General features: G+C 42.6%; 1 protein-coding gene across 1 annotated transcript in view; it reads left to right on the forward strand.

Annotated features, from left to right (window-relative positions):
• POLR1E (RNA polymerase I subunit E) overlaps positions 1-19796 on the forward strand; it is a 111867-nt gene that overhangs the window by 69303 nt on the left and 22768 nt on the right. Inside the window, exon 10 of the mRNA XM_030194415.1 lies at positions 11447-11528. Within this exon, the coding sequence (XP_030050275.1) occupies positions 11447-11528 (82 nt within the window). The remainder of the gene's footprint in view (positions 1-11446; positions 11529-19796) is intronic.

A 19796-nucleotide genomic window follows, 5' to 3' on the forward strand; every position in this document is an offset into this window, starting at 1 on the left:
ATTATCAGCAGTGGGAACTAAGATTCATATGTCTCCTTCGAGCAAAAGGATTATATATATGCTTAGATCAAGACAGAACAGCTGAAAATATGGCTGAATGGGACAATGCAAACTATTATGTGAAGTGCATGCTTTTGGAAGCTCTCTCAGAGAAACAAGCCATATTAGTGGAGGGAAAAGATACACCAAAGGACATTTTATATAAACTGAGAACTATGTATGCAACTACATATGCAAAGCAGCAACCAATTTGGCTGGCAGAGTTGAATGAAACCAAATTAAGGGATAAAAGTAAATGTAATGATCACATTATGCATCTTATGTCTTCATTTCAAAAGCTAGAACTTTCTGGAATTCCCATGTGTGATGCATTGAAAAGAGCATTTCTTTTACCTCACTATCAAAGAAGTTTGATGTTTTTAGGTCTGTAAATGAGGCCATTGAAGGGCAATCTTTTGAACAGACAACATCAAAACTAAGGCAGGAATGCATAATAAATGATTCTGAGGAGATGTGTTCTCAAAGCAAGTCAGAGAGAAATGAAACAAATTTCTTGGCAAAGAACAGAGGAAGGCGGAGCTATGGGAAAACTCCACCCAAGGGCAAGCTGATTTGCTACTCATGTGGAAAGGAGGGACATGTATCTAAATGGTGTAAGGAAACACAAAACACTCCCTCTAGCTCACCTAAGCCAATGGAACTAAAGAATTTCCAAACCAGGAAATGTATGAAGGACAAAGATAAACACAAGGGCTTTCTAATGACAGAAAAATCTTTGACTATGGTAAATAATAATTCAAATGAAAGTACTTGGATTTTGGATTCAGGGAGCACATGCCATTTAACCAATTGTAAGGATTTCTTTCAGGAAATGTGTCCAGAGGAAGGTATTCTTAAAACTGCAAACGCAGGGACTGCTCAGATCCAAGCAAAAGGAATTGGATTCTTAAAATGCAAAGTGTCTAATGAAGTTAAAGAAATTCCTGTAAGTGATGTCTTGTATATTCCCCAAGCAGTTTGCAATATGCTTAGTGTATCTACATTAGATAAGAAGGGTTTTGTGATTCATTTTGAAAACAGTAAGTGCACAATCTCTAAAAATGATGAAGTGTATGCTGAAGCTTTTATGCATAATGATGTTTATAAGCTGAACATTTCAGGTGAAGCCTCACATATGGCGCAAGTAAGGAAGAATGATGGTAAATGTAGTCTGGAAATCTGGCACCGCCGCCTGGGACATCGTGATTCTAAGGTGATCCAGGATCTTTACAGTAAGCAACTAGCCACCGGCATTCAGATAAGTGCAGATGCTGGTAAAATGGAGAAATGCATAGACTGTGTTACTCAAAAAGGTGTGAGACCCTCATTTCCTGCATACACAGGAAATAGGAGTAATAAAGTGCTGGACTTAATACACAGTGACTTATGTGGACCGTTTAATATCCCATCATTGGGAAATAACAGATTTGTGCTAATATTCTTGGATGATTTCTCTAGATACTGTGTGGCCTATTTGCTGAAAGAGAAAAGTCAAGTCACAGACATGCTGAAGAAATACGTAGCCATGGTGAGCAATAAATTTGAAAGAAAACCAAAGGTTCTTCAGACCGACAATGGTGGTGAGTTCATTTCACAAAGCATGCGCACATTTCTAGAACAAGAAGGCATTCAGCATATCACAACAGTAGCTTATACACCAGAGCAAAATTCTGTTGCAGAGAGAAAATTTAGGTCACTTGTGGAAATGACCAGATGTATGCTGTCAGATAGCAATCTCCCTAAAAGACTATGGGGGGAAGCCATTCTCACAGCAGTGTACCTACAAAACAGAATGCCAACTAAAGGCGCTGAGCGCACACCACATGAGACATGGCATGGTAGGAAGCCAAACCTGTCACACATAAGAACATTTGGAAGTACAGCATATGCTCATGTACCAAAGCAAAGAAGGCATAAGCTGGATTCCACAACAGAAAGGGGCATTTTAGTTGGCTATGCTCCAGGACACAAAGGATATAGAATTTTGAATCTGAAAACTGGCATTGTTGGCATAAGACATGTTACATATTTTGATGAAAACAAAAGGGTTGATAAAGGCTGGATTATCCCAGATGAGCCTTATCATCCAGAATATGAAACTAGAACCATAATAGACATGCCAGTGTATATAAATGCCATACCAAGGCAGATGTCTGAAAGCAACTCACCTGTATCTAACGAGGAACAGGCAGAGGAAGCAGACACAGAAAGGATCATTGAAGAAGACAGTACAGTTGGAGAAGGGGAATCAATTGGAGAAGGACTCTCAGATTTAGAGGATGCGGAAAGGTCAGACCAACCTGTTGTCAGACGCTCATCCAGGGAAAACAAAGGTGTTCCACCCCCAAGACTGTCTTACTTAACAAAGTCAGCAGAAGCTCAAGAGCCCTTAACATGGGATGAGATTGAGAAAATGTCAGCAGAAGAAGCTGCTGAATGGCGTAAAGCTGCACAAGAAGAAATTGATGCATTGGATAAAAATAATACTTGGATTCTTACAAAATTACCTCCTGGCAAGAAAGCTATAGGATGCAAATGGGTATTCAAGTTAAAAAGGAATGCACAAGGAAAAGTGGAAAGGTATAAAGCCAGATTAGTCGCAAAGGGATATCTTCAAAAATATGGAGAAGATTTTGATGAAGTGTTTGCACCTGTAGTGAAACACACGACAATCAGAACACTTCTGAGCATTGCAGTCTCAAAAGGCATGCAAGTCAAACACATTGATGTGAAAACAGCGTTTCTTCATGGAGAAATAACTGAAGACTTGTACATGGAACAACCAACAGGTTTCATAAATACAAAACAAAGACAGCTAGTGTGTAAATTAAACAAAGGTCTTTATGGATTAAAGCAAAGTGCAAAATGTTGGAATGATAAATTGCATGAAATATTGACAAATTTAGGATTTAAGCAAGGTGAAGCAGATAAATGTTTGTACACTAGGTGCACAAATGGACAATATGCATACATTTTAGCTTTTGTTGATGATCTGCTCATTGCAAGCAAAAGTGAGCAAGAGTACAAGGACATTGTAAAGTGTTTAAACCACAATGTTGAGATAAAAGAACTTGGTAATGTGTCATACTATCTTGGTATAGAAATTGAGAAACAAAATGATGGTTCTTATCTTCTAAGCCAGAAGCAGAAAATAAATGAGCTTATTGAAAGTTTAGGTATGCAAGATGCCCAAGTTGTAAGCACTCCCATGATCACTGATTTTCTGAAGGATGAAACAGTAAGAGAACCTTTACCAGATAACATCCAATATAGATCAGCCATAGGTAAGCTTTTATATCTAGCTACCACATACAGGGCTGATATAGCAAATGCAGTAGGAATTTTGAGCAGAAGGGTCAGCTCACCTACCAAATCAGATTGGACTGCAGTTAAAAGGATGGTAAGGTATTTAAAGGGTACCATTGATTGTAAATTAAAGATTTCAGCCAATAGTAATCCAAAACTAATATGTTACTGTGATTCAGATTGGGCAGGGGATCATTCTAATTATAAATCCACAAGTGGATATGTGTTTATGTATGGAAATGTACAAATTTCATGGGCCAGTCATAAACAAAGTATTGTGAGTTTGTCTTCTACAGAAGCTGAATATGTGGCAGTATCGGAAGCGTGCAGAGAACTGATGTGGATTGAAAAACTTTTGCTGGATTTCGGAATAGCTGAAAAGAGACCAATCCAGATAATGGAAGATAATCAGAGCTGCATCCGACTGTCACAGAATGACAAGGTTCAGTCACGCACCAAGCACATCGCAACGAAATACCACAACGTGCGAGAGTTGGCGAAAGAAGGGGTCATCAGTCTACACTATTGTCACACCAGTGAGATGACAGCTGACATCATGACCAAACCGTTACCCAGAGAACATTTTGTGAATCTGCGTATAAAGCTTGGACTTTGTATGAATAAATAATTGCATGACAGTTATGCATGAGAAGGGGTTTGTTGGAATGTAATTGTATTTTACATGCATTGCCTGTCACCTATTATTTCTCTGTGATTACTCTGTGACCTCTGATGTGAATTACTTAGAGAGGTCACACAGCTATGCAACTTCCTGTGGGGGCAGATGCAGCACATGCAGCACATGGAGCACATGGAGCTCATGTTCTCTCCTAACCTGAGAGGATCTATGGTGGTGTGAGCATCCATTACCATCTAAGCACATGGAAGGAGCTGATAATACAAATGTATAGTAATATGTATATATAAGCCTGTCTGATTATAATCTAACTACAAACTGTGAGTAAACAGATGTTTTGTTACTTCAACTTTAAAGTGACTCAGCAGTGAATTATTCAGGGGTGAATGAGAGAGAGATGAAGAAAGAAATTAACATTTCTAAAGCTGAAGCTGTGTGTACTAAGATCTGCTAATTATTTACTACAAATAATCCAACAGGTAGCTCATGCTCCTTATACCAAATTTCATCATAACAGAGTAGTCCTCCACACTCACCCTAGGTTTTTGCCAAAGGTGGTGTCGGAGTTCCATCTTAACCAGTCAGTTGTCTTGCCAACATTCTTTTCCCGTCCTCATACCCGCCCTGCTGAACGTCAGCTGTACACATTGGACTGCAAGCAAGCATTGGTCTTCTACTTGGAGCGGACAAAGCCCCACAGACAGTCCGCCCAATTGTTTGTTTCTTTTGATCCCAACAGAAGGGGAGTGGCTATCTGGAAACGCACCATATCCAATTGGCTAGCAGATTGCATTTCCTTCACTTATTCCCAGGCTGGGCTGACTCTGGAGGGTCATGTCACTGCTCATAGTGTTAGAGCCATGGCAGCGTCAGTGGCCCACTTGACGTCAGCCACTATTGAAGAGATTTGCAAGGCTGCGATGTGGTCATCTGTCCACACATTCACATCTCATTACTGCCTTCAGCAGGATATCCGACGCGACAGTCAGTTCGGGCAGTCGGTGCTGCAGAATCTTTTTGGGGTTTGAATCCAACTCCACCCCCCCCAGGCCCATTTTTATTCTGTTCCAGGCTGTGCTCTCAGTTAGTTGTTACTGTTAGGTCAATCTCAGTTATGTCCTCGCCATTGCGAGGCCCAATTGACCAATGTTTGTTGTTTTGAGTGAGCCTGGGGGCTAGGAATACCCCATCAGTGAGAACAAGCAGCCTGCTTGTCCTCGGAGAAAGCGAGGTTACTAACCTGTAGCGGGTATTCTCCAAGGACAGCAGGCTGATTGTTCTCGCAATCCCGCCCTCCTCCCCTTTGGAGTTGTGTCTTCCCTTGTATTTGCTTTATACTGGACTGAGGAGCACACTGAAGCGGGCGGGAAGACGGTTGCGCATGCGCGATGCATGCGGATCTCGCGAGAGCTAGCAAATTTCTGTTGCTAGGAAGATCTTCCAATCCTGGGGCTGCCGTGGACGTCACCCATCAGTGAGAACAATCAGCCTGCTGTCCTCGGAGAATACCCACTACAGGTTAGTAACCTCGCTTTACTGCTGCTTGGAGCAACTGGTCCAAGAACTGACAAGAGGGGAAGCTATTTTAGATTTAGTCCTTAGTGGAATGCAGGGCATGGTACAAGAGTTAACGGTGTTGGATCCACTGGGAAATGGTGATCATAACTTGATCGAATTTGAGCTATCTGGAGTGGTCCCTAAGGAAATCTACTGTAGCAGCATTTAATTTTTATAAGAACATAAGCGTTGCCATACTGGGACAGACCGAAGTTCCGTCAAGCCCAGTAGCCAGTTTCCAACAAGTACCTGGCAAGATCCCAAAACAGTATAATACATTTTGTGCTGCTTATCCTAGAAATACTTTGTTAGAAGTTCAGAACTTCAATTTGATCTGAGGGGAAAAGAACAAGTCTCATATATGTACCTAGGCTACCAAACGGTTGTATCCGCCCAATGTTAAGGTGTTTGCCACATGGTATCAACATGTAATCAAGAGGTTGTGGCTGGTCCTGTTTTCTTACTTTGGTGCTGTCTTGGTGCAGCTCACCGCTGGTGGTGTCCTGTTAAAGAGAGTAATGGTAAAATACCATGTAACCAAGTGAACTTGAAAGCCTTCAAAAACCCAGCGCGGCATCGTATACTTACAAAAAATGGTGGTGGCGTCTTTTTAAAGAGTTGATGAACACCGGATAAGGCTGCTGGAACCTGAAGCCAGCTGTGTGTAGTCAACAGTAACGAGCCTGGTCACATGTAGCACCCCCAATGCATGTGCGTGTTGAGACCCATAGGTTCCATAGTAAGATAAATCCAAAACAGTTCTTTCTGTAGTATTAATACTGTTAATGTCACCACCCCATTGAGAGAGAGTAAGATGTTCAATAGTCATTCACTGTAGATCATTAAAACAATGCATATGGGAGACAGTGTTGTACTACCAGGGCTCCGATAAGTTTTTGGGTAATACGGGAGCAATGTGCAATCATTTATGCTTGTAATGATCTTGCCTATGTATAACTTTGTTACATGGACATCTAATCAGGTATACCACTCTAGGAGTTAAGCAGTTGGTGTGATGTTTCAATTTGTATAGCTTATTATCAGTCCCATTTCTGAAATTGTCCGCGTTAATAGTCATTGGACATGTGCTGCAATTTCATCTGTTGCATCTGAAGTGTCCTGCTGTGGTTTGCAATCCGCTGGTAATGCGGCTGGACTCAAAATTTCTTTGAGGTTTCTCATATGGGAAAATGCTATCCTTAGTTGTTGATCTGCGAAAGCCCCCATAGTCAAAATGATTGGAGGCTAGACAAATCACAGGATATTGAGAATTGTATAGCAAATGTTCATATCTGTGCAAAATATGGGTGTTCTAAATATATCCAATGTCTTCCGTCTCATGTGTCACCTCTTTCCGTTCCAGCCCCTTTACATTCAGCGATTATTATTTTATCCAAATTGCACTCAGCCTGTTCTCCCTCCATGTATTCCATATCTAACCCCCTAAACCCCCCATTACCCCTTCCCATAACACCGTCCCATTCATCTGTTTTCCCTCATACCAGGCAGGTAAAGGTCATGACTACTCGATCCTAATAGCACTCACATCCCCAAGTCAGCCCTTAGTGTCCTGCACACATCAATTCCTGCCCACTATCCCCACCCCCTCTTATTAAAACTTCCCTTCCCTCAAAATACCACTATTTCTGTATACCCTTTGCCTCCCCACCCTCCATACGCCTCCCTCAAAATCCAATTCAACTTCCTGGTAAGCACATGAACACACAACTACTTAAGAGCCCTCCTTCTTCCCCTTCAGCCAAACTGCTCGGCAAAATCAGAATCCATTCCCATGTCCATACAGTTTGTCACCTTTTGCCACTGTGGCACCTCTCTCTGTGTCGGCGGCGAAATTTTCTGTTCCCTGCTCCTTGTCTCCAGGCGTGCTTAAACGACTCCTCCTTGGTGCAGATGCGATTGGATTTCCCCGCTACACTGAAAGAGTTCAAAGGGATATGTCTATCTGTAGGCGATGTATTCCTCACACGTCCATTGTAGCACATCTCTCAAATCCCTCTGCTTACGCAAAGTGGATTGTGCCAGGTTAACATAAGCTTCCACAGGATAATTCTCCCATGTCAGGGTTCCAAGGGATCTGGCTTTTGTTGCAATGTGCTCCTTCATGTTATAAAATTGGGCGACATGGGGCTTATGTCATGTTCCCAAAGCCCTATGTGCCTGCTCAGCCTTAATATAATCCTCGTCCACCTGCCGCTTGAAGAATAGTGAGAGAGATCTTTTTACCATTTCAGCATGGTCCTAAAAGACCGCAATCTCTGGGATCCCCCGGAACCTCCAATTTTATCTCCATGACCTATTTTCTAAATCCTCAACTCAGATCTTCCAGCTCTGTTTTGCTGCTCTAACGCTGTCACGCACTGTTTGTGACTAGACAGCATTTCACACTGCTCCTCCACAAGGGACTCTCTCTCTTCCACTTTTCTGCCAATGTCTCCTATATCTGCAAGATTTTCTCCATAGTATCAGTCTTTACTTCTTGAAGTTTTCCTTCAGCTCTAAAAACCAACTATTTAGCGTAGATTATACCTCCATGCCCATCACGGTCCATGCTGAATCTTGTCCTGCTGCTGCTGTTCCAAATTGTATGGGAGAACTCCATCACTATCTGCGCCATTACGCACATGGCCAGCCGCCACCATATCTCCCAATTCCTTGCCTGCCACAGTAGCCGCACCACTTCCCTGATGAGCGAAGTCATTGATCTACCGCACACTTCTTACCACTCGTGACTTCCGCCTTGCACCACTCAGATCACTTCCCCAAGTTGCTGTTGGTGTTAGCTTAAATTGTCTTCAAGGGCAACTGAGGAGCACTTCGGGGGGGGGGGGGGGGGGGGGGTAAGCGGCCATATCGGGTTGTGACATCACTTTCTCCCCCAAATGTGTTTAAATATATTTGTAAATTAAAAAAAAAAAAAAAAGGATGGTTATCTGTGGGTTTGTTTGAGACCAAGTATTTTGCATACTGCCACAGGCAAGACTTTGCTGACCAGGATTTGCTTGCTTGCTTCCTCTGTATTTTTCACTAGCAGAGGTACACCAAATACAGCTATTTTGAATAAGATCTTTTTCCAAAAGGACAACCTTCTTTATTAGGCAAAACAGGAGCCACTTTCTGTGGATTTCAGGTACATCACAGTTTAGATACCCCGTTCTCAGCAATATTTTAGGGGCTTCTCTTATTAGCACTTCAAGCTGAAAAACACAGCCTTGTCTTAAGTAATCCTATTCCCTCTGCAGTACTCCTGCTAGTGTCGGTGGAAAAAGAAAGAGAATGTCCCTTCTTTAGTCTTTGTACTCAAGGGGTGTGGGCCCCATAAGGGTGTTCCTACCCCCTCTTTCCACTTTCTTAGCTTTGGGTTCAATCCATCAGTCTATAACAATCCTGTTCAGTCCCAAACTCTTCTCAAAACATCCAGAGTCCAAACAAAGGAAAATACAGCCCTGGGTTTAATCAGTAGGTCACCAGGGTCCTTGCAATGTTTTATTTTATACTAGTTTGCCCACTGCTGCCCTTTACAAATACACTTAAGTGTCTCTGGATTCATATAGAACTAGTGGCAAGAAAGTAATCAAGAACTCCTCCCATGTTTGTCGCCCTCAGCTTCAATAGGGGTTGTTTCTTTCAGTCCCTTGCTTATTATCCAGCTCCATGTCCTGGAGTTGTTCCTCAGTATTTGGGTTTTTAATCTTTATCTCCAAGGGCTGAGGTTCTTCCTCTTCCTCCTCTCTAACTGCCTGTGTTTTCAGTCCCCACCTTAGAGGCCACTTCTTCCTTTGACAGCTAGTAGTAATCTGGAAACCCAACCTCTCAGGTGCGTTCCCTGTTTCCTAGGGGGTTATCCTCGACTTTCTCACAATACTTCAAAACTTCTGGTTTCGGAACGAGACATACCTTGCATTTAATTACTGGAGTAACTGTTAGGAATGGGTTGGAGTGTCAAACATTTTGAGTTGTGCCTCATTGCACCATAAGTACATAAGTACATAAGTACATAAGTAGTGCCATACTGGGAAAGACCAAAGGTCCATCTAGCCCAGCATCCTGTCACCGACAGTGGCCAATCCAGGTCAAGGGCACCTGGCACGCTCCCCAAACGTAAAAACATTCCAGACAAGTTATACCTAAAAATGCGGAATTTTTCCAAGTCCATTTAATAGCGGTCTATGGACTTGTCCTTTAGGAATCTATCTAACCCCTTTTTAAACTCCGTCAAGCTAACCGCCCGTACCACGTTCTCCGGCAACGAATTCCAGAGTCTAATTACACGTTGGGTGAAGAAAAATTTTCTCCGATTCGTTTTAAATTTACCACACTGTAGCTTCAACTCATGCCCTCTAGTCCTATTATTTTTGGATAGCGTGAACAGTCGCTTCACATCCACCCGATCCATTCCACTCATTATTTTATACCACGCACACTTTTTTTTGCTTGCTAAATTTCTTCATGCTGCTTAGGGCTCCCTGCCCAACATTATCTAATCTTGATTGGGCTATGATATGAACTTTCATTATCAGCTATCTGGGCTTTATCCCCCTATTTTCCTACAGACCTATTGCAGCATTCGCAGTGACCATCCTTAGCCAGGGTTTCAACTGCATCTCCTTGCAGAGCCCAGTTAACATGGAAACCAAGTATAGTCCTATAGTCAGAATGTCCACACATTAATTAAAAAAAAAAACTCATTAAATAAACACGCAAACTTCATGGACAAAACCTACATCAGTGGCCTCACCCTAGGGGATCATCCATAATATTTACCTGGCCAAGGGAGTTAATCAGAAATGCCTTTGTGCTAGCCGCATTTAGGAGATATTTATGTTGGGCAAGGCCATGAGGTTCTTCCTTCCCTATTTGTGCTTGTCTTCTACGGTCCTACTCCTGGCCCTTCATATGTCGCTTTAAAGGGAAAGGGGATGGGATTTGATACAATCAAAGCAGTTTACATATTATATACAGGTACTTATTTTGTACCTGGGGCAGTGGAGGGTTAAGTGACCCTGTGGGGGTTATCCCCAGCTAGAGACTGGACACATAGACCAGAGGAGGAACCTACATCACTGCTTAATATTTTGCCATGATAGGGGAAGGATATACCACTTTCTGTGGTACCTAGGGCAATGGAGGGTTAAGTGACTTGCCCAGAGTCACAAGAAGCTGCAGTAGGAATTGAGCCCAGTTCCCCAGGATCAAAGCCCACTGCATTAACCACTAGGCTACTCCACTACTGCATCATCCCCAGATTGTAATCTTTAATGTAAACAGAATCCTGTAATCAAACTATTTTCCATAATTGGATTGGCTTAGGGCAAATGCTGAATACTAGCATTATGAGGAACCTGGGTTTAATTACCAGCTTTGGTCTTTCATTTTCCAGGTCACCAAGGGCTTGGAAGTAGGTAGTGATTGGGTACAAGTCCCATGATTGCAAAGTTCCAGAAGAATCCCTGTTGCATGGCATTCAGTGGAGATGGAGGAGTGGCCTAGTGGTTAGGGTGGTGGACTTTGGTCCTGGGGAACTGAGGAACTGAGTTCGATTCCCGGCCCAGGCAGCAATTTGTGACTCTGGGCAAGTCACTTAACCCTCCATTGCCCCATGTAAGCCGCATTGAGCCTGCCATGAGTGGGATAGTGCGGGGTAAAAATGTATAGCTGCTTGTTAGATGAAAGACCAGAGCAGCCGGAAAAAAAATCATAATTTCAAAAAATGTCAGTGAATAGTTTTCCTTTTTTCTGCTTAGTAAGTCTTCCTGATGTGACCTTTCATACCTGCTAGATCATAATCCTAAATTGCCTATCTGTCAGTCTGGTGCTGCTGTTCCAACTGAAGTGAGAATGAAGGGATAATTTTGAACAGTTTGTGAAATACATGATTCTCTTTTACAGATCCTGTAGTACCTGAGTGTCCATACATCATTAATGACCAACTCATAAAAAACTTCACTGCCCAAAACTACGTCAATGGCAGGTAAGAGATATATTACAAAATTCTTTACAGTGTGCTGGAATGCTCCAGTAATTGAGATGACAAATATGTAAATTATTTTTAATAAAAGCTGTTCTAAGTGTGTACTGCTGAATATTTTAAGTACACACATTCGCAGATCCATTATTTGTGAAAATCTTTTGGATTTTTGGGGGTTTTTTTGCTCAACTTTTTCAAATCTGATATCGTGAGCAGAAGGCAGCTCCTGAGTGTGATTGGTTCACATGGACTATGGTGTCTTATGATATCACATAAATTGTGAACCCATCCCTATCCTTTTAAGCTGCAGTTTGTAACATGGGTGCTCCTAAAAGTCACTTTTTTTGTTGTTGTTCTTTTCTGGTATACTGCTGTTTGACCAATAATTCATATTGTAGCAGTTTACAATACAAGTATAGTACTGGCAAAATACATAAAAACAGACTAATCTTGATACATAGGCCCTTCTGTGCATCCCCTTTCAGATACACCTTCTCCAACAATACCATTCAAAAAATGTTGGCGATCATAATAGGATGGGGCCTGTGTAAGCTATTCCTTCTCAGCAAAAAATCCAGCTAAATGGAAGAGACTAGCCTTGGCTGAATATAGGCCAAGATCTGTATAACCAACAACTAATAGAGCTACCTGATTCTCCCCCCCCCCCCACCCCATTTCCCCCTTCCCCTCCTCAATGATACCAAGGCCTCCACTCCTCCATGCAGGATAGGTCCCGGGCCTACCTGTAATCCCTAGTGGAGCAGGAGCAAAGCCCCACTGGCTCCTGCCCCTTGTGGCTGTCTCAGGAAAATGCCTTCTCTTTCCGCTTAAATTGCTGTGAATATCGGGTGGATTATTCTTATTTGCTTCACCAAAAAAAAAAGTTCAATACATTTTATGCTGCTTATCCCAGAAATAAACAGTGGATTTTCCCCAAGTAATTTTAATAATGGTCTGTGGACTCTTTCTTTAGGAAGCCGTCCAAACCCTTTTTTTTAACCCCGCTAAGCTAACCACCTTTACCACATTCTGTGGCAATGAATTCCAGAGTTTAATTACACGTTGAGTGAAGAGAAATTTTCTACAATTCTTTTTAAATTTACTACTTTGAAGCTTCGTCGCATGCCCCCTAGTCCTAGTATTTTTGGAAAGAGTAAACAAGCGATTCAAGTCCACCCGTTCTACTTCACTCATTATTTTATAGACCTCTATCATATCTCCCCTCAGCCATCTTTTTTCCAAGCTGAAGAGCCCTAGCCACTTTAGCCTTTCCTTATAGGGAAGTTGTCCCATTCCCTTTATCATTTTCGTCGCCCTTCTTTGTACCTTTTCTAATTCTACTATATCTTTTTTGAGATATGACCAGAATTGAACACAATATTCGAGGTGCGGTCGCACCATGAACTGTTACAAAGGCATTATAACGTCCTCGTTTTTGTTTTCCATTCCTTTCCTAATAATACCTAACATTATATTTGCTTTCTTAGCTGCCGCAGCACAGTAAGCAGAGGGTTTCAACATATCATCAACGACGACGCTGAGATCCCTTTCTTGGTCGGTGACTCCTAATGTGTAACCTTGCATTATGTAGCTATAATTCGGATTCCTGTTTCCCTCATGCATCATCCCTCTGGAACCTTTTTTAAATATCGGCGTTACATTGGCTGCCCTCCAATCATCCGTACCACGCTCGATTTTAAAGATAAATTACATATTACTAACAATAGTTCTGTAAGTTCATTTTTCAATTCTATCAGTACTCTGGGATGAATACCATTCGGTCCAGGAGATTTGCTAGTCTTCAGTTTGTCAAATTGCCCTATTACATCCTCCAGGTTTATAGACATTTCATTAAGTTTCTCCGACTCGAATTGCACGCCGATGATAGAGGAGGCAGAAATAGAACCTATTCAAATTTCTGACCATGCACCTGTGTGGATTAGATTACAGGGGTGGAGAAACTTAATGAGTCTCTTGGGGGAGGAACAGGTGAGGGAAGAGGTACAGGCCACTATACAGGAATACTGGAGAAATAATGGGATCTTGTGGGATGCAATGTGAAGGCAGTGGTAAGGGGAGTACTGATTAAATGGGGAGCCAGGAAGAAAAGAGAGAAGGGACAGGTGATGATGGCTTTGAGGTTGAAAATTAACAAGCTGGAAAAGACCCACCAGAGAAATCCATCTTCACTGGTATGGGCAGAAGTCAAAAAGATTAGGGGGAGCTAGATCAGGCGCAGATGGCTGAGGTCGAATATATGAGAACGCGCCTCCAACAGCAGTATTTTGAATTTGCCAATAAATCAAGTACTATGCTGGCCAGATGTCTAAGAGCTAAGCGTGGGAAGTCGATGATACAGAAAATAAGAGACTAGAAGGGGGGATGGGCGTATACCGACCAGGATATAGAAAAGGGCTTTCTAAAATATTATAAAGAATTATATACAGCACCGGAAGGGGAATAGCCGGAGAGCATAGCTCGATATCTGGACCAGATTCCCCTGCATAGATTGAGTGAAGAAGAGAGCCGTAGGATGGGGGAACCAATAGGACAGGGGGAAATACAGGGGGTTATTAAAAAACTTCCTAACGGTAAGGCCCCCAGGATGGATGGATTCACGGCCCGGTTCTATAAATATTTTGAGAGCTCAGTCAGCCCTATGTTGAGGAGGGTGGGAAACGGAGCCCTAGAAGGAGGGGAGCTCCCGAGATCTATGTTGGAAGCAGGGGTGACGGTTTTGCCTAAACCTGGAAAAGATCCGACTAGGTGCGGGTCCTATAGACCCATCTCCCTGTTAAATGTGGATGTGGAAATCATTGCCAAAGTGTTAGCGAACAGATTGGGTAGACTATTGCCTAAATTGATCCATACAGACCAATTAGGATTTATATCAGGGAGACAAGTGGGGGATAATATTAGAAGAACACGTTACACCTGCTATGGGAGGCGCAAAAAACAGATTCGGGAATAGCTATACTATCGATGGATGCGGAAAAGCCATTTGACAGGGTAAATTGGAGGTTCCTGCGGGAGGTGTTGGGTAGAATGGGACTAGGAGGGAATTTTAGTTTATGGGTTGATGTCTTGTACAGGAGTCCGAGAGCCTGTTTGAATATCAATGGGAGTTATTCCAACTTCTGCTGTCCCCACTTCTGTTTGCCCTATATATAGAGCCGTTGGCAGAGAGGATCCGGGAACATCCAGGGGTGACGGGGATGAGAATAGGAGAACGAGAACACCATATAGCGTTATTTCCGGATGATATGTTACTTTCTGTGACAAACCTGAGAGGAACGCTGTCGGTGATTCAAGGGATCTTTAAGGAATATGGGATATATGCAGGGCTCAAGATAAACATGGATAAAAGTGAGATAATGGGAATATCACTATGCGAAGAGGAAGAGTCCGAGGTGAGGGGCAGGTATGAGTTTAAATGGACGCCCCAAAAAATCTGATATCTAGGGATACAGGTACCTGGGGACCTGGATAAGGTATTTCAACTTAATTATGACCGTTTACAGGAGCAGATTAGAAATGACATGCTGAGATGGAAAAATAAGTTGCTGTCCTGGTGTGGGAGAATGGCGATGATCAAAATGAATGTGCTGCCGCGGATATTATTCTTATTTCAAACACTGCCTGTAGCAGTCCCGAGACTGTTTATTAAGAGATTACAGAATTCTGTGATGAACTTTATATGGGGAAATAAGAAACCGCGATTGGCTCAGAGAGTATTGTGGGGAAGGGGGGGAGAGCGGTCCCAAATTTGGAGTGGTATTATTGGGGAGCCCAATTGAGGTCGATTCTAGACTGGGAGAGGGGAACAGAGAAACCTGCGGTTCAGGTGGAACAGTCATATTGGCCACAAAGGAACTTGAGATCCTTGTTATGGATGTCAGAGAGAATTGGGAAAGGGCCACAGGGGGAATATAGTCCATACTTGAGGCATTTACTAGAATTATGGGGGGACATGAGGAAACAGGGGTGGAAGGATGGAGTATCAATGGCCTCCCTCCGGTGGGAACCTAAGTTTAGGGTGGGCAGGGAAAATGCTACATTTGCAAGATGGGAGCAGAAGGGAGTGGTGAAATTTCGGGATGCGCTTCATGGGAGGGGGTTGTGGAGTTTTGAGGAGGTGTGTACCCGATACGGGACTCCTGCGAGCGAGAGATTTGCATACATGCAATTAGAACACTTTATAGACAAAGAGGGGTGGAGGAGAGGATACCCACGGGAAAGGGAAAGTTTAGAAAATTTATGGATTTTGTTGGGGAGAGTCCCAAAACCTATATCGGTGATATACCAGTTCTTTCAAGGAGACGAGGATAAAAAAAATACTCATTTCAGGAAGCATGGGAAAGGGATCTGTAGTGCCAATTTACAGAGCGGGAATGGGAAGACATATGTGGGGAAGTACAGAAAGCCTCGGTTTGTATATTAATACAGGAAAATGCATATAAAGTGCTAACGTGGTGGTATACACCAGAGAGAGGTTGAAGAAGATGTATTCAGGAGCATCAGATGAGTGCTGGAGATGTAAAGCACAGAAAGGCACATTTCTTCATGTGTGGTGGACATGCCCGGGGGTGGTAGTTTTTTGGCAGGGATGATGAAAGCGCTGGCCCGAACCATGGTAGTTTCTCTGGTGTGCGGTCCACGGGAGTGCCTACTGGGAATGTATAATGAACGAGAGCAGTTGGAGGAGAGTAAACTGATGTGGTGGGGATTGGCAGCTGCTAAGTGTCTTATTGCACGCTGCTGGAAATCAGTGGATCCCCCAAATATAGGGGATTGGAAGGTTAAAGTGAGACTTTTGTGGCATATGGAGCGTTTAACGGTATATTGGAGGGAGGGGAAGCTTAGACATAAAAGGGGATGGACAAGACTTCAACAAATGATTGAGAGACTTTAGAGGGGTTTTGGATACATTCCAGGGAGGAGGGACGGGTGGGGGAGGGTAGTATTAGGGGACTAAGGATATATATGGAGCGGAAGGGGGGAGGGTATTGGGGATGATGCTGATTCTACCATCTGTGTTAGGTCAGCAAATAGCTAAGCTGGGGATAACAAAGGGAGGAACATGGTGGGAGGGAATTGTTTTAAAGGGAATAGTTTGGAATTAACCGGTTGTGATGATGTTTTGTAATACCAGTTAGCTGGAAAGTCTGTATGTTGAGACAATGCAATGAGACGGAAACATAAGCTGTTGTGTATTTAATGTGATGGTTCCAAATGTCAAAAGATATTCAGTAAAAATCTAAAGTAAAAAAAAAAAAAAAGGTTTCTCAGACTGGTCAGCTTTGAATACCATTTCTGGCACTGGTATCTCTCCCGATTCTTCCTTGGTGATGACCGAAGCAAAGAATTCATTTAATCTCATCGCTGTGGCTTTGTCTTCCCTGGTTGCCCTTTTTATCCCTCGGTCATCTAGCGGTCCAACCGATTCTTTTGCCGGCTTCTTTCTTTTAATATACCTAAAAATAAAAAAAATTCCTATGTGCTTCTGCTTCCAACGCAATCTTCTTTTTCCAAAGTCCCTCTTTGCCTTCCTTATCAGCGCTTTGCATTTGACTTGCCATTCCTTACACTGTTTCTTATTATTTTCTGTCGGTTCCTTCTACCATTTTCTGAAGGATTTTCTTTGAGCTCTAATAGCTACCTTCACCTCTCTTTTTAACCATGCTGGCTGTCGTTTGGTCTTCCTCCCTCCTTTTTTAATACACACAATATATTTGGCTTTGGCTTCCAGGATGTTTTTTTTTTTTTTTTTTAACATTTGTACCCTGCGCTTTCCCACTCATGGCAGGCTCAATGCGGCTTACATGGGGCAATGGAGGGTTAAGTGACTTGCCCAAAGTCACAAAGAGCTGCCTGTGCCTGAAGTGGGAATCGAACTCAGTTCCTCAGGACCAAAGTCCACACCCTAACCACTAGGCCACTCCTCCACTCCATTTTTGAACAGCATCCAGGCCTGATGTAAATTTTTGACCCTAGCAGATGCTCTTCTAAGTTTTTATTTTCACCGTTCTCATTTTATCATAGTCTCCTTTTTGAAAGTTAAACGGTAATGTATTGGATTTCCTGTGTATACTTACTCCAAAATTTAATACGAAATCTGATCATATTATGATCACTGTTATCAAGCGGCGTCATCACCATAACCTCCTACACCAGATCATGCGCTCTGCTAAGGACTAGGTCTAGAATTTTTCCTTCTGTTGTCAGCTCCTGTACCAGCTGCTCCATAAAACAGTCCTTTATTTCGTCAAGGAATTTTACCTCCTAGCATGCCTTGATGTTACATTTACCCAGTCAATATCGGGGTAATTGAAATCACCCATTATTATTGTGTTGCCCAGGGTATCCTCACTAATTTCTGATAACATTTCTACATCTGTCCATCCTGGCCGGGTGGACGGTAGTACACTCCTATCACTATCCTTTTACCCTTTACACATGGAATTTCAATCCACAGGGATTCCAAGATGTGTTTTGTTTCATGCAGAATTTTCAATCTATTTGATTCAAGGTTCTCCTTAACATACAGTGCTACCCCTTCACTACAATATAATTTGTACCCTGGTATGACAGTGTCCCACTGGTTATCCTCCTTCCAACAGGTCTCAGAGATGCCTATTTTATCTAATTTTTCATTTAGTGCAATATATTCTTAACTCTCCCATCTTATTTCTTAGGCCTTTGGCATTCGCATATAGACATTTCACATAGAACTGGGCCCTTCTGTGCCTTCTAGGAACTATCAGTTAATGCTGTGGTAGAAACGTCAAGTTTTAAAACTTTGGGGGAAAAAAGGGTATGTAGACTAGCTAATAAAGTTTGCTTGCCTTTTTTTATTTTAAAATTCTAATTGTGTTTGAAAGCGCAAAACCCCTCCGTGAAAAACTACACTGGCTCCCAATCAAAGAACGCATCGCCTTCAAAATCTGCACCCTGGTTCACAAAATCATCTACGGAGAAACCCCGAGTTACATGAGACTTGATCGACTTACCAATTAGAAATACATCCGAATCAGCTTCCTACACCGTCAAACCCAATGCACTCGGTGCGTTTCACCTGGAGGCGTCATCAGGGGTTTAACTATGAGGAAAATAGAATTGATACCATGGGAATGACCTATAAACAATGACAATGCTGTCTGTTGTATGCTCTGTAACATGGATTACATTCTTAAAGATTATATGTACCTTCAAAATTGCACTGGCTGCTTCCGCAGGATAGACCCCCTCGGGAGTCACAGACTAATGGCACTGCTGCTGTAGAATGCCAGCGCATGCGCTCTCCCCATATATATACATATCCGGGGCCAATGGCTCCACCTCCCTCTAAATAGACTCGCAAACCCGCCCACTCCACTTCCTTATTCAGTCTCGTGGGGTGTACTGTACGCCATTCATATATTAATCGCTGTTCTTTGCACGTGATTTTCTGTAAAATATTTCCACCTTCCCCAACTCTGAATTGAACCAACGCTATAAATTTGAAGTCAATCGAGTGTCGCTTAGTTATCCAATGCTTTACCAACGGCGTATCTGTTTTTGATAACCGGATGTTACTTAAATGTTGTGCTAAGCATAATTTCACTTTTTTAAACACAGAGGTGTTGGAAGCTAATTATAAATCAACCAGCTGATAACTTGAATTTGTGATTGAAAGTTGGTAAAGTGGTGATTACCCTGGATACAGATACTGCATAGGACTGAAGGCAAGAAACAATAACAGCCCCATGGATTCTTATCTCCACTAAAGTGGTTTTTACATAAAGTTTCAAGAAATACACAGAGGAGGAAATATCAAGAACGAACTCAAAGCAGTTTGGATTACTGGGTCTATGACCTAGGACTGTGGGTCTAATATGAGGCCTCGTGGATATATGATGGGAGTGCATATTAGAGAATCGAAGCTTAAATTAAAAGCACTAAAGTGGGAGATCACGTGATGCCGTGAGGAGAGTCAGACGTGGGTGCCTGGAGCTGCTCAGGGTTCCCTTCCTCCATCTCAATACATCGGCGATTTGTGTGGAATATTGCCTCAAATTTAGACAGTGATAAGATTGCAAATTATATGGACAAATTTGTAAGAGTAACGGCCGCGATGACCTCCAAATTGGGGAAAAAGGGCTTGGAGTGTACCAAGCAGACTGAAGAAAAGATGGTGGATCCAGCGCAGGCCCCGCAACTTTCGTGCACAGTCAGCAATCGTGGATCTAACTGCGGCAGTGGTGAATGCCTTGGACCCGAGGCTCTTGCAGT

This window comes from Microcaecilia unicolor, chromosome 2, assembly GCF_901765095.1.
Source record: "Microcaecilia unicolor chromosome 2, aMicUni1.1, whole genome shotgun sequence".
In the NCBI taxonomy this organism is placed as follows: Eukaryota; Metazoa; Chordata; class Amphibia; order Gymnophiona; family Siphonopidae; genus Microcaecilia; species Microcaecilia unicolor.